The sequence below is a fragment of the Panicum virgatum genome, chromosome 5N (assembly GCF_016808335.1).
Source record: "Panicum virgatum strain AP13 chromosome 5N, P.virgatum_v5, whole genome shotgun sequence".
In the NCBI taxonomy this organism is placed as follows: Eukaryota; Viridiplantae; Streptophyta; class Magnoliopsida; order Poales; family Poaceae; genus Panicum; species Panicum virgatum.
In genome coordinates, this window is record NC_053149.1 from 65,284,311 (window position 1) to 65,297,280 (window position 12,970).

The window sequence follows — 12,970 nt, forward strand, 5'->3', positions numbered from 1 at the left end:
CCAACGTCCTATTCCCGCACCGCCGTCTCCATTCCCTTCTCCCTTCTCCTTCCTCTTTCAGCCTCGTCTTCATTCCCATGAACGAGATATCGTTCCCCTACGCTCTTTATATTCCAATCTGACCAGCTCCAGCAGCACTCCGGCGACGCACTCCGGCGATGTCCTCGATACCCACATCCTCGCCGTCCACCGCTGCCGACCAGCTGGAGCACATCCCCTTCTCTCTCGGCGCGGCCCTGTATCCTGTCCTTGACGGTCCTCCAATACCACCTCCGCGCCGCACGACGGCGACCTCCACGACCCCTGTGCCCTCTGATGGTTATTTTCTTCAAGCGCCGGCATTCAGGGTATTTATCTCCCTTATTCATGCTCCCGCTCTTCTTGTTCTTGCGTATCCTTTTCATTCCCCTTCTGAAGATTCTCATCCGCTTGGATCTGCTACATGATGCCTACTTCTTTGGGCAACGGTGCACCTGAGTTTCTATATTAAAGTTCAGATATAGAGACGATTCACGTCATGTAACTTGTAAAAAGTTTGGAGTTCAGTACTTCAGCTATTAGATTTTGTTTTGGGTCTCAGAATCATGTCTCTCTGAATTCAGTTGTTATTCAGAGATATTAGGGTGTGCTAGTGCTTCTTACCTAAGTTATTAGATTTTGTTTTGGATCTTCAGAATCATGTCTCTCTGAATTCAGTGTGCTAGTGCTGCTCCTCTTCCTAGTTGTTTTTCTTTTATATTTCTTTTGGTATGTATATGCTTTAAAATTTCGAGTTAAATTTCTTCACTATATATTGCAATATGCTCAGCCATCAATTCTCTTGCTCTTTTTCTGGAGGAGCCGCAAAGTTCAGTGATGTAGTTGAGTTGTTAAAAGGTTCAGCGTTTAATTGCCCCTCCTTGAAATATGTTAAAACCGATCTGTATAAGTGTGACTGATGTGCCACATTGTCACATTGCTTGTCGTCTTTTCATACTTATTTGCTGATAACATTATTATGCTTGGAAGTGGCAATTTGTTGTTGGCTATAAAAATTTGATTCAGAAAAGATTAGATTTGTATATATCATAAGTTTCTTTGGCAAACCAAACTAAAGTTTGTTGATGATCCTTTTATTTCGGACAACTTTGTCTTTTTGTCAAAATTTTTGCTAGGTGTATATTTACTTTGGGTAATAAAAATACATATTTTTGGGTGAAGATCCTCGCATCCCAAGTTCCCAACAAACAAGCACAAACATTTCTAGAAGCAGGGATCCTACTGATAGGTAGTTGGAACCTACTCTGAATTATCATGGCACATAATATATGTTAAACAATCAGCATGCTCACCACCTCACCAGCATGAATCCTTATGATAGCATAGTGCTCAATGCATTCATGCATTACTCCTGTGCAATCAACCTGTAATGAATTTCATGACATTATTTGCCACATGACCATTTCCCCAACTTACCCTTTGGTTGTATGCATTTTTGTAGTCAATCTTATACCCGTTTTGAATATATTAGTAGAGGTATTGGGTAATAAGGTTTATTTACCCAATATTCGATTGCAGTGTTGAAAGTATGGAGAATGCATACTAATACATCGTGTTGGAGACAACGGACAATAGGTAAGCATTCAGATCTCATCATAACAACAACAACAACATAGCCTTTTTTCCCAAGCAAGTTGGGGTAGGCTAGAGATCTCATCATAAATGATTTCTAAATTTTTTTGAATCGGTCAAATTTGCCCCCATGAATAATTGTGTCACACTTTCTACATGTAGCTCGTAAATCACAAACTTCCAATGGATATTGCTGAACAACATGTTTATTTCTAGTATAAAAGAAAACTTTCTGATTGTTCATGGCTTTTGTGCAGTTTTCCGTATGCATCTAAAAAGTAATAACTATATATGTATAACTGTTATGTATTAACAGGAGGTTAAAGGATGGGAAGGAACATGCTCATTACCGGACACAGGGTATGGGTGCTGCTTAGAGAGCAATGAGGAAGTACTGTGAGGCAAAAGGAAAAGGGATGCAGCCAGAATACATTTTTGAGCCAGTGGATGTTCAGCAGTGAACAAATGTAGCACTAGAAATTTGACACACCAGTGGCTTTCTTACCCTTATAAACTTTGCAGCCTGAACATGGAAGGTTTGTCCTGTGATAAGTATTGTTCAGTTTCACCTGTGGGCTGTCATGACTCGGCATCCCCCTCGTCTAAAGATCATATTTGTTGCCATTGGAGGCGTGGTTTAGGTATTTCTGGAAGCTTATGACATCCCTCCACGATGGGGATATGTAGATGGTCGTGCTATCTGCCTTGCTGTGGCTATGCTCCTATCGTACCTTTGGTGGAGCTTCGCCAAGAAAGATGCTGAGATGCGCACATCAGAAATCACAATGAAGACATGATAATGAGCAAATACTATCTGCCATCTCTGATTATTTCATGTCTGCACCCAGCCTTTGTAAAGATAAACATTTCACGTGTAATGTTAGGTAACTTAGTATGTGAATTATCATCTATTATTTTTACCATGATGTCTATTGCCTTAGTTCAAATGGCCATATGGTTGAATTGGCCATTTCTATTCTTTAATTTAAAAGGTTCATCTCTTATATTATCAGAAGATTGTTAAGAAGCTTTAGGGACTGCTATCATAAATGTTTTTTATCTCTACCGTTTCTATTCCTTGACATCAAAATCACAGCATGAATGTACAGACAAAAAAGAAACCATCGATGCTTGGGAAAACAAGAGATAAACGTGCAAAGGATATTTACTTTAAACGAATAATAACCAAGGGGGTAATATAGTTGATATTCCTGAATACATCTCAAAGTACACCAGATCCGAAATATCCATCTGAATGACAAAAATGCAGAGGCAGGGAGGGAGGGAGGGAGAGGGAGAGGGAGGGAGCTGAGTCCAGGGGTTAATAAAAAGTAATGAAACGAGCGACTCGGCTCATACAAATGCCAACACACCACAGTACCACACTAGCAGGTAACTACACCATCTCAAGGTCGTTGAAGTACTCATGCTCAAGAGCCTGCCTAGCTGTTATTCTTTTGCTTGGCTCGTATCGAAGCATTTTCTGTCAGCAAACAGAAATAGGTCAATTGAATGCACTGAAATTATTTGATGGCACAGTTATGGTCATCAACCGAAATCCATTTGACTTAGAGAGAGAAGGTCCAAACCAGCAGGTTCAAAATTTGGGACGATTTGTGTAACACCCCAGGTGCTAATTCTCTGTAATTAAATTAATCACGGCCATTAGTTTCGAACCCACGCGACAAAATCACTAAACCAAAGTTTGTTTTTTTGTCAGCTTGGGCTGGACCGGTCTGACCGGTCGGAACAACCGGGCGAACCTGTATGACATGTGTGACCCACAAACATTATAACCACTCTATTTCTCTCTCCCTCACGCTCACCCTCACTCTCTCACGTCACTCTCTCCCTCTCTCACGTCCACTCCCTCCCTCACTCTCTCCCTCAAGTGCTCTCCCTCTCCCTAGAGCCATAAACCCCAAATCCTCCACCCCAACTTGAGCTCAAGACCAAGAAGGCTTTAAGATGGCGAGGAGCACCTTCTTCTCCACATGTTCCTCCCCGGGAAGCCTTGGGTTTCAAGTTCTTCGCGCGTGGAAAAGCTCGTTCAAGGTACTCCAACTTGTGCCGGCCCGATCTATCTTTCTAGGAGGTTCTAAGTGATTTCCTTTGGTCAATCATCTCCTTATGTATCTTTGAATTAGGATTCAAGAGGGTTTCAATTTTAGTGGGCTAGTTTTTCCACCATGAGAATTTCTGTTCTTGGTAGAAAAAAATACTGTCGGGCCCGGAGACTCCGGGTATAAGCCCGGATACTCTGGATTTTTAACGTTCCGGGGACAACTCCGGGTATAGACCCGGAAACTCCGGACTTGAGAGTCCGGATACTCCGAGTAGGTGTCCGGATACTCCGGGTTTTTGGGTATTTTTGGGTGGACAAGATCCTTAGTAGTTGTACTCGGTCGAGGGTTAATTGTAATTTTAAAATCGTATTTGCATTAACTCATATCATATGCATACGTGTAGCAGCCGCGGCAGAGGAGGTGGTATACGAAGTGGTTGCGGAGCCACAGGAGCCCTAGGGGCAAGCCCCGCAGCAGGAGGTTCGCGAGGAGTCGGCCCAAGGCACAACTCACCCTAGTGCTGAGCAGCAGCCCGAAGGCAAACCCCGGTGCATGTCCTACTATTTCAATTTATAAATCACTATGTATGCTTATTACTTGTGCATTACGTTTCAGGAGTTGTTTGAAACCTTAGTTGCATGATCCCTAGGTTTTCCTGGGCCTTATACTAGTATGTGTAGGTTGGTAGCACTACTATGCTTAATAGGTCTCGGTAGAAGTCGAGTGATATCCTGTTACTCGCGAGATATAGGATATTTTAGAGTCGAGAAATTTTCTGTTAATCGCGAGATATATGATGTCTCTATAAATTGAATATATAGAATATTGGAAGATGCAGGAAAGGAAAGGAATTGGAGACCGGGAGGGGAATGTTTAGCCCCGTCTGTGTCGGTTAAGGACCGTACCGTTGTCTGGCCTTGCTGATCAAGTTTGATATTGTACTAACCGCATACCGGGAGTAGGAGGTAGTCGAAACCGGTAAGCCTAGTACTGCCTCGCTTCGAAAGTACAGAACTTCATCACCACCCCTTAGGGCGAGTCGAGTAGTCGCGGAGGAACGGGATGCAAATGTTTACTTTTGGTGGTCTCACGTTGAGCTCGACTGACTATATGTAGGTGGGACGGTTTTATAGTTCGAGGCGGGGAGGGGAATGGTTGGCGCGTGGGGTCCGACGGGGCTTTTGTGTGCCGTGTTGGTTAGGTCCACCTTGCAAGGTTAAATCGAATCGATTCGCCGTCAGTCGCTCTCGGATATGAGCACCTTGATCGCAGCACCGCATCGTAGTGATACAATATGGAATATGGATTATACATTTATGATGATGGTTACATTGAATTATAGTGTATTTGCTCTACCATGTGTGCTCTAGTTGGTTTAGGCAAATATTAGATTATAGTTAATCTATATAGAACCTGGAGCTAAAATATTGAAAATAAAGACTCACCTTTTAGATGTTTTTTCTGCAAAATAAACCACCAGCCAAATGCCTTGCATGTCTAGATATGTGGGCTAAGTATACCCAATAGTCGGGTAAGTCTTGCTGAGTATTAGTTGCTCAGGATTTGTTGTTTACCCTATTTCAGATTTAGGAGCTAACTAGATGTCACATCGGTGGGCTCGATGTGGCGCCTTATCTTCACGTCTTGGTAGTTCTCGAATTATTTAGTTTGTTTTATTTATTCTCTAATAAAAATGATATGCAAGTTAGATTCTCTTCCGTGCTGTCATTTCTTTTGTAAATTTTAAATTTAAAGCCATTTTGTAAAAGTCTTAATTTTAATTACTTTTTTTGTAAGATTTTATCATGCTGATACCTTATGCTGGTACCTTCTGCGCTCACCTTATGTGAGACTTCTGGTGTGTTTCGATCGGCCTGTGGGTTAAAAACAGCATGTCAAGTTATACTTAATTAAACTAATGCGACTAATGTGTTCAAATGATGACAGTTACGCTTAATTAAGCGCTTTAACTCGGCGGGTCTGTCACAATTTGTTGCCAGGTCCCGGAATGAAGGTGCCAACATGGCATGTGTTTACCACACATGCCAGACAGTGTTGGTTTCAAACAAATCAGACAGTATAATATATGCAAAATCATGGAACCTGAATATCTTAAACAATTCATCAATCTCAGAATCACCAGGGAATTGGGGCTTTTGGTTCACCATTTCAGCAAAGATACAACTCACATACCATACATCAACTGGTGTAGAATACTGTGGCCCCAAGAAGAATTTTTTGAGCTCTGTACCATAATGTCACAACCTAAAATGCAATGCCTAATAAAAAGAAAAGGCAGCAATATTGGAGTTGTACCATAATGTCAGGAGCCTTGGACAGAAGCACACATACTCCATGCATTAGAAGCAGATCCACTGAGCTGATCACTTCAGCACGCACAAAGGTGATGAAAAATATGAGAGTAAAATCAGTTTGAAAAGCAATATGCTTTTCTATTGATTAGGAAAATAAAAATAAAACACATAATTGCTGGCAGGGCAGCCTAAATGTAAGGCACAATTAGGGAAAAAGGTCACTAACCCGTACGAACTCAAGCAAACAATAGAATGTGTTAAGAACATGGCATTGTATGAATGTAACAACCTTACATAAAGCTCGATATTTTCTCCATATATTTAGAGCAAAGGTAAAAACCATAAATAATTATCTTACAGGTAAATAAAACATAAATAACATAGTTTGAGGTTTCAACATAACTAGACTATGTGATCAGATTACCTCTGTATCTAAGATACCTGCACATCATACACTAAAACATCAATGTGAAGATTATAGTCTAAAATGCATCATATTCCATGATCCCTGTAAAATGCACCTATTATAATTTCTATTGGTGTGGTAGAATAATGCCATCATTTTGTATTTAGTATGCTTACCTGCTTAAGCCCAAGGCTCACATAAGGGTTCATCATTCATAGCACTGGCATAATTCATTGAAATCTAAAACAAGGTACAAAAAAACGAAGGCAATTAGTCTGCAATTGAGACATAACTGACACCTCATTTCATATGAAAAAAGTGTCTTCTGCCAAAAAAAACCTAAATGCAGCATTATAGATGTCCTAAGAATGATACAAAATGTTGAGATTAAACTGAATCAAACAAGAATTCTGTCGGTAGCCAAAGGGCCTCTAGCTGAATTGGTTAGGAGAACCCAGCGGCACTCCTCAGGTCCTGGGTTCGACTCCCCGTGGGAGCGAATTTCAGTTTGAGGTTAAAAAAATCCCCTCGCTGTGTCTCCCTTCGAGGATGTCCCGGCCTGTGGTAACGGTGCGGCCCAGCCTGGGGGCTGTGGCAGTGGTCGCCGGCCCAGGTTACGGTGCAGGCCTTGGGTGAGGCCGGGGTTCGGGGTTTTTCTCGGCCTGGCGTCGAGAGTTCTTCTCTGTATGACAATACCGTTGGGGCGGTCTTTCCCCAGCCGGCCGAGTTTTTTAGAATTCTGTCGGTACCCTGCAGCTGGGGTATCCACTCCTACTGTGCCAAGACTCGCGTACTTTTTCCGTAACTATGCCCTAAAGAGCTGAGCAGCCGGACCCCTGGGGTCCGACTCCATCTCACCGTCCGACTCCATCTCACCGGACCAACGATCCCTGACTCGCTTCCCGCTCGGGGACAGGTCCGGTGTCACCACGTGTCCCAGAGGTGGAAATGCTCAGCACCTGTGGCCGCGGACCCGGACCCCCACAGGTGGGTCCGGGACCTCCACGTGCCTATCCGGACCCTCGTGAGCTTTCGGCTCAGCTAGCTGCTCGGGAGGGGTCCGGGGCCGCCACGTGTCACGCAGACGCGGGCGCGGGCGCAAATCTTCCGTTGGAAGCTTTTGTCAGGCCTCACAGTAGACTGCATATTACCGAGATACACAGTGCAGCCGCATGCGCCGCATCCGCGCAGAGCCCGTCTGCCGCATTAAATGGATACGACAGCACGACACCTTTTCATCATACCGCCTACGCCGCAAGCTACACAGCCCGTTCAGCTACGCTGCAGGCAACGCCGCAAGCTACACCCTGGCACCGTTTCGACAAGACAGGACATGAATATGCTGGACGGAGGATTCTCACGGGCAGAGCAAGGAAATCCAGGAATGAGATCTCCATCGTCTGCAATGCCATAATGTCTGTACAATATGTCATTTTATACTACATCGTTGGGCCCACCTGTCGGAGACTCAACGGCCATGTACGCGCCTCCCTTGAGATATAAAAGGGAGGCACCCGCAGACTCTCCAGAGGCTAAACTCTAGACACGCGAAGACTCGCACAACACAAGCTCGGTTTCACGCCGAACAATCCTGTTCTCAACCTCTTGAGAGCACAAGCAATACAACACACAGTGGACGTAGGGTATTACGCTCCGGCGGCCCGAACCACTCTAAACCTAACCTGTTGTGTTCTTCGTGTTCTTCCACCGAGATTTAGTTAATCCTAGCTAACCCCCGAGTACTCACCCTCTGGGCTTATGCAGGTGCACTGCGCAACCGGCTATAAGTTTGCACACCACGACAAATTCCATTCAGATTTTAGAATTCATAGGATTATCAATGTGGCAACCAAGGATGCTACTAGAGGTAAACATGCAGGGGAGCAGGGGGAGCAGAGGCTTTGGTGTCATCGCTCTCGGCCGGGCTGTCAGAGAGCGAGCTGCCTCCATTGAGAGCCCCGCTGCTGTGGGAGAGCTGGCCGGAGGTGAGCGGCAACACTTCCTGCTACAGCCCAGTGAAACAAGAAACGCAGGGAAGTCAGATATTAGCCTCAAATTTAGTAGCCCCAGTTGACGGAAACAAAGCTAAGGAATGTATTACAATATACAAGATACAATTATGTTGGAATTTTTACCATAATAAGCAACTTTACCTTTTTTTTTCTATAAAGCAGGGCACTAATACTTACTGAATTCACTAATGACTAGATGCTTCTGCGTGCCTTTAGTGGTGTCTCAAGATATCTAATACTGAACTGAGAAGAATGAGAATAAAAGAAGGGACAAAACTTGATGAGTACATAACAGAAATTAATGAGATGATGCTTCATACTGAAAAGATGCAGACACATAGGTATGACTTCTCAAGAGAAAATAGACAATGTATCTTTACGAGCAGACAATATTTATTTAGTTTTTCTTTTCTTTGAATAGTCTGAACTTATTGTTCAAAGCTAAATACTGCATTAGGAATTGGTAATGATATAGATAAGTAGCATATCAACATCTTGAAATCGGCAGTATTTTGTACAATACTAACATCCTAGTGTATTATGTCGGTTTAAATGGTATGCTATTTATGTGCATGAAAAACGTAACATTGTGTGACCAAACAGTTCAGCTCAGTATAGGAAACTTCTTACAAAAATCAGAACAACAATTATTGATTGTTCGCAACTACAGACTATTTATATATTTAAAGTACTAGTTCACAAACATTTTATTTGCGCATTGTATGGTGCAAGCAAGAGCATGTAAAGAAATGTACTGAAAACAGAAGGGGGCAAGTGACCAACACATAATGCATTAGGATGTGCAACTTAAAATAAAGAAATATTCAGAAGTAGAATACTAAGCCAACAAAATCGAAGACATAGCAAAATATATATCTCTGAACTAGATCAAGATTCAGCAGACATTCTTTTTCTCATCACTAAACACCATGAAGATGAAGAGAAAGAAAAGGCAAAAGAGGAACGGAGAAAGCAGATCCACACTACGAAGTTTAAGACAGAGTTATTGACACCATAATTTGCATGAGGAGGAGATCTTGGATGCAGCCGCATCATCATCCTCGATGGGTTCGGATTCGTAAAGAAACTTGGAAGCGCAGGGACGCCGCCACCGCCACGGTCGTCATCATCGGAGGAGAGAGAGAGAGAGAGAGAGAGAGAGAGAGAGAGAGAGAGAGAGAGAGAGAGAGAGGAGGGAGGGAGGGAGAGAGTGAGAGGGCACAGGTGCACGCCGGCGGCGAGCCGGCAAGCAGAGGAGCGACGGCCGCAAAAGGGAACATCCGTCAAGATGCCGATAAGAATAGCCTTCAGGAGACTAATTTCGTGGATCTGGTTTCGACATTGTCGAGTGGTGGCTATGGTTGGAGCTTGCTGGCGTCGTCAATGGCCGTCGTCGCCAATGCCGGGTGTCGGTAGGAAGAGCAAGCAACTCGTCTAACTGGGAAGGGAGCCAACTGGGAAAGACCCCAGCTGTTCAGCTCTTCTCGTGATGCCCGATTTCAAAGGTTTATTTGATTCCCACTGGCAGGAGCACGTGTGCTAGAACATGATACTGGAAATCGAAGGACTGGGAATGAGGCGAGAACAGGGCGGAGGACTCATTGACCCAGCACGAATCTTGAAATGTTCAGCACCAACCGATATCGGTTGGGAAGATACCGGGTTGAACGCATTGGGGTGGGCACCAGCCCTATGCGCAAAGGAGCATTTCCGCATAACATATGACTCCGACTCACTAAAACAAATAAAGGCGGTCGAGTAAACAATCCAAGCAGATCGAGGTCGAGCAGGCGAGCACGCCACACCAAGACGGACGGCCCAATAAACATTTGCGACTTGACTTGCTTCCTCGCCGTTTGGCACGAGACAACTGAGCTCCCGGATCTACTTTCATAAGCCAGCCGCCGACGGCAAACACTCCCCGCCGAGATTCAGCGATGGAGTCAGGCGAGCTCGTACCCCGACCGGGGCCGTCCGTAGGCTCCAGACTCGCCGACGGCCGCGGCGGCTGGCGCGCCGCGCGCTTCCTCCTCGGTAATCTTCTGAACATCTCGCTTCAGATTGTCACGAAGCTAATCGGTTCGGTTCGGCCTCACCGTTGCAGCGATCTCGTTCTTGGAGATTGTCGGGTTCTGCGGCGTGCAGAGCAACCTGATCATGTACCTGACCGGCCACCTCGGCATGTCCACGGCGGCCGCCGCCGCAAGCGCGAACGCGTGGATCGGAACCGAGATGGTGCTGCCGCTCGCCGGCGCGCTGATCGCCGACTCGCGGCTCGGTCGGTATCGGGCGGTCCTCGTCGCCGGCGTGCTCTATCTGCTGGTTAGTGCTAGTAATTACTTGGGACCACCACCGTGCTTCTGGAATTGCTCCCATGTTTGACAACCAAACTGCCACCATGACAGAGCTTGGGAATGCTGACGGTCTCATCCACGCTGCGAGCCCCGGAACCTCGCGCGGCGAGCTCGCCGTCCATTGCCCAGCTCGCCTTCTTTTACGTCGCGCTCTACCTGCTGGCGGCGGCGCGAGGCTTCCACAGGCCATGCGCGGAAGCCCTCGGTGCTGACCAGTTCGCGCCGAGCGACGGCCAAGACCCCAGCTCCCGCGCGTCCCGGAGCTCCTACTTCAACTGGTTCCACTTCTCCCTCTCCTGTGGCTACAGCATCGCCACGACCGGGCTGAGCTACGTCGAGGACAACGAGAGCTGGACCGTCGGGTTCGGCGCGTGCTGGGCCATGATGGTGCTGTACCTCGCCGTCTTCTTGCTCGGCACGCCCACGTACCGAGCGGAGCGACCCGCCGGCGACGTCCGGTTCGCCGAGACCGTGCGGGCGTGGGCGGCGAGGGTGTTCCGTCGCAAGGACGCCCTTGACACTGAACGGTGAGCACGCGGTAACGTCTGCGTTCTTTTGCCGGGACGGGGACGGAGAGGTCTCGTCGTGATGGAGGTTTTTGATTTGTGCAGGCTTCTAACAGGGGAACTTGAGGACAGTGAAGGAAAAGGACTCGTCGCCAAGCTGCTGCCCATATGGGCGACGAGCCTGATCTTCGCTGCCATCCTTGCTCAGGTCTCCACTCTGTTCACCAAGCAGGGCAGCACGCTGGACCGGCGCCTCGGCATGGGCACAGGCCTCGTCGTGCCGCCCGCGGCGCTGCAGTTCTTCCTCAGCGCTAGCATGGTCACCACGCTCCCGATCTACGACCGCCTGTTCGTGCCCCTCGTCAGACGCGTCACGGGGCACCATGCGGGCCTCACGACGCTCCGGCGCATCGGCGCCGGGATGGCCACCGCCGGCGTCGCCATGGCCGTCGCGGCGCTGGTTGAAGCCAGGCGGCTCCGCGTTGCCAGGGAGGCGGGTCTCGTGGACAAACCGGACGCGGCGTTGCCGATGAGCCTGTGGTGGATGGTGCCCCAGTACATCCTGCTCGGCGTGGCGGTCGTGCTGGGGGAGATTGGACTCCAGGAGTTCTTCTACGACCAGGTGCCCGACGCTCTCCGCAGCGTCGGGCTCGCGCTGTGCATGAGCATCTTTGGCGTGGGGAACTATGTCAGCGGCGTGCTCGTGTCGGCGACCGATTGGGCGACGAGGAGCATGGGCGATAGCTGGTTCTCCGACGACCTCAACCGGGCGCACCTCGACTACTTCTACTGGCTCCTAGCGGGGCTCGCGGCTCTAGAGCTGGTCGTGTTCTTGCATCTCGCAAACCGATACGTCTATCGGAACAAAGACGAGCTATGATCTCTGAAGCTTCCAAGTACAGAAGATTTGGTCGTGCGAAGGAAGTCAGAACTAGAGGGTTAAAATCACGGGGAATTGTATGGATGCCCCTACTTTCAACTTCAATTACTGATTTGATTCTTTTTTTTTCGCGAACGTGCCTTAGCACGTATTTCATTAAGAGGGAAGCAGATTACAAACATAACTTGATGCTAGCCAAACAGTAGTTGACCGGCACAAGCACACAAATGAGTAACAATAGAGAAAAAATTGAAAAGAGGCCAACAAAAACAAATAGCCACAGCACTAGCAGAACGACGACCACAGAGCAGAAGACCTCACCAACCCGCCAAGACCCACGAAACAAACTAGCACAGATGAACTTACAAGAAGAACAACATCACCGAGGCCGCCAACAGACCACGAACACAACCAATGAGTGGCCAAGCATCCACCAGAAAAAGCAGCTCCACAGTGGCGAATCATCCGCCAGAGACGACCAATCAGCAGCGCAAACACGGCGGCAAAGCATCCGCCAGAGAGTAAAAAGGGCGGCAAAGTATCCGCCGGACCGAGCGAAATATGGGCGGCAAAGCATCCGCCATCACAACAACGGCAAAGCATCCGTCAAGGTAGCTGCAGCGTAAGCAGACCAAGGTGATGAAGCATCAATGGAGCACGGTAGGTAACATCCAAAAGCCGACCACCCTGAGCGTGAAAAAGTCCCAAGACAACGCCCTCAACAGGGACCATGACGCGCAAGACGCCAACGTCGTCCGTCCGAGCACCGGACATGGTTTTCACCAGGGAACCAATCTCAAAGCCAGGGCGGATCGCCGCG

At 47.3% G+C, this 12,970-nt stretch overlaps 1 protein-coding gene and 1 long non-coding RNA gene across 2 annotated transcripts; both read left to right on the top strand.

Annotated features, from left to right (window-relative positions):
* On the top strand, positions 1-2,543 carry LOC120674189. The gene is made up of 3 exons (XR_005675004.1): positions 1-347; positions 1,558-1,614; positions 1,928-2,543. It is a non-coding gene; the product is annotated as an uncharacterized LOC120674189 (long non-coding RNA).
* Positions 2,544-10,060: 7,517 nt separating this feature from the next.
* On the top strand, positions 10,061-12,285 carry LOC120674025 (protein NRT1/ PTR FAMILY 5.16-like). Its single transcript, XM_039955083.1, has 4 exons — positions 10,061-10,444; positions 10,515-10,732; positions 10,816-11,291; positions 11,376-12,285. Exons 1-4 carry the CDS (start codon positions 10,348-10,350, stop codon positions 12,148-12,150), a joined length of 1,566 nt encoding a protein of 521 aa, XP_039811017.1. The 5' UTR covers positions 10,061-10,347; the 3' UTR covers positions 12,151-12,285.
* Positions 12,286-12,970: the final 685 nt, after the last annotated feature.

Coding starts and splice junctions, on each gene's coding strand:
- LOC120674025 (XM_039955083.1), top strand. CDS start 10,348: ATGGAGTCAGGCGAGCTCGTACCCCGACCGGGGCCGTCCGTAGGCTCC. Junction 10,445..10,514: donor CGCCGCGCGCTTCCTCCTCG/GTAATCTTCTGA, acceptor TCACCGTTGCAG/CGATCTCGTTCTTGGAGATT. Junction 11,292..11,375: donor GACGCCCTTGACACTGAACG/GTGAGCACGCGG, acceptor TGATTTGTGCAG/GCTTCTAACAGGGGAACTTG.